The 795-nt window shown below is 35.3% G+C and overlaps 1 protein-coding gene across 1 annotated transcript in view; it reads left to right on the plus strand.

Moving 5' to 3' along the window:
* Positions 1 to 795, plus strand: part of ptprc (protein tyrosine phosphatase receptor type C) — a 14,513-nt gene that overhangs the window by 2,805 nt on the left and 10,913 nt on the right. Inside the window, exons 7-9 of the mRNA XM_087173931.1 lie at positions 100 to 386; positions 492 to 552; positions 696 to 792. Coding sequence (XP_087030057.1) covers positions 100 to 386; positions 492 to 552; positions 696 to 792 — 445 coding nt within the window. The remainder of the gene's footprint in view (positions 1 to 99; positions 387 to 491; positions 553 to 695; positions 793 to 795) is intronic.

Below are 795 nucleotides of genomic sequence, written 5' to 3' on the forward strand. Positions count from 1 at the left end.
ATATCAACATCTAAAACATCCTGATGCACAAGACAACCAGTACAGCAACACTCTGATATTAACAATAATGTTGTTGATAACTGTTAAAACTGCTGTTAGAGCAAATTAAAATCACTTTAACGGTGACTATGCTTCTGAAAATAAGTGTGTTTTTCTTCATTTTTCTTACAGAACCAGACGATATTAAAGACCTGAAGACGTCACAGCCAGAGCATAATGTGATTATAGTAAACTGTATTCATTCAGGAAAATTTAACGGTCCTACAGACAAACAGAGATACAGAGCAGAACTTCATCATGGTGGTGTCATTGTGAAGGAAATTAAAGAGAAAGAATGCAAGTTTGAATTCAGAGACCTGAGTTACTCTACGACCTACATAGTGAAGGTTTGTATAATCCTAATTTTTAGTTTCATTAGAATATGATCACTTTACTCTTCATATTCCTTCAGATTGTGTAGAACCTGATAAGGGGATTCTCTGTCTTTCCAGGTCATTGCTTTCAACACAGAACTGGAGAGCGAGCCCAAGACAAAGGAATTTTCTGCTTCCTGTATGTACTGTTTTAATTAACAACACAAGCTGTTCAATTTTGATATATTGTTTTTCTGACATTCAGTACACACCACTTAATTTCTCTACATTGTATCTTGAACACCACCCTGATATTCTTCTGTTATAACCATTATTTTACAGACAATGACAAAGCTGTCATTGGTTTTCTGGTCTTCCTCTTCATCACCATCACATCTGTTGTGGTGTCTGTGTTGGTCTACAAGATTTACATTAAGAAGTG

The sequence above is a fragment of the Seriola lalandi genome, unplaced genomic scaffold, assembly GCF_002814215.2.
Source record: "Seriola lalandi dorsalis isolate HSWRI2012SDOR001 ecotype SW California unplaced genomic scaffold, Sedor1 jcf7180002054293, whole genome shotgun sequence".
In the NCBI taxonomy this organism is placed as follows: Eukaryota; Metazoa; Chordata; class Actinopteri; order Carangiformes; family Carangidae; genus Seriola; species Seriola lalandi.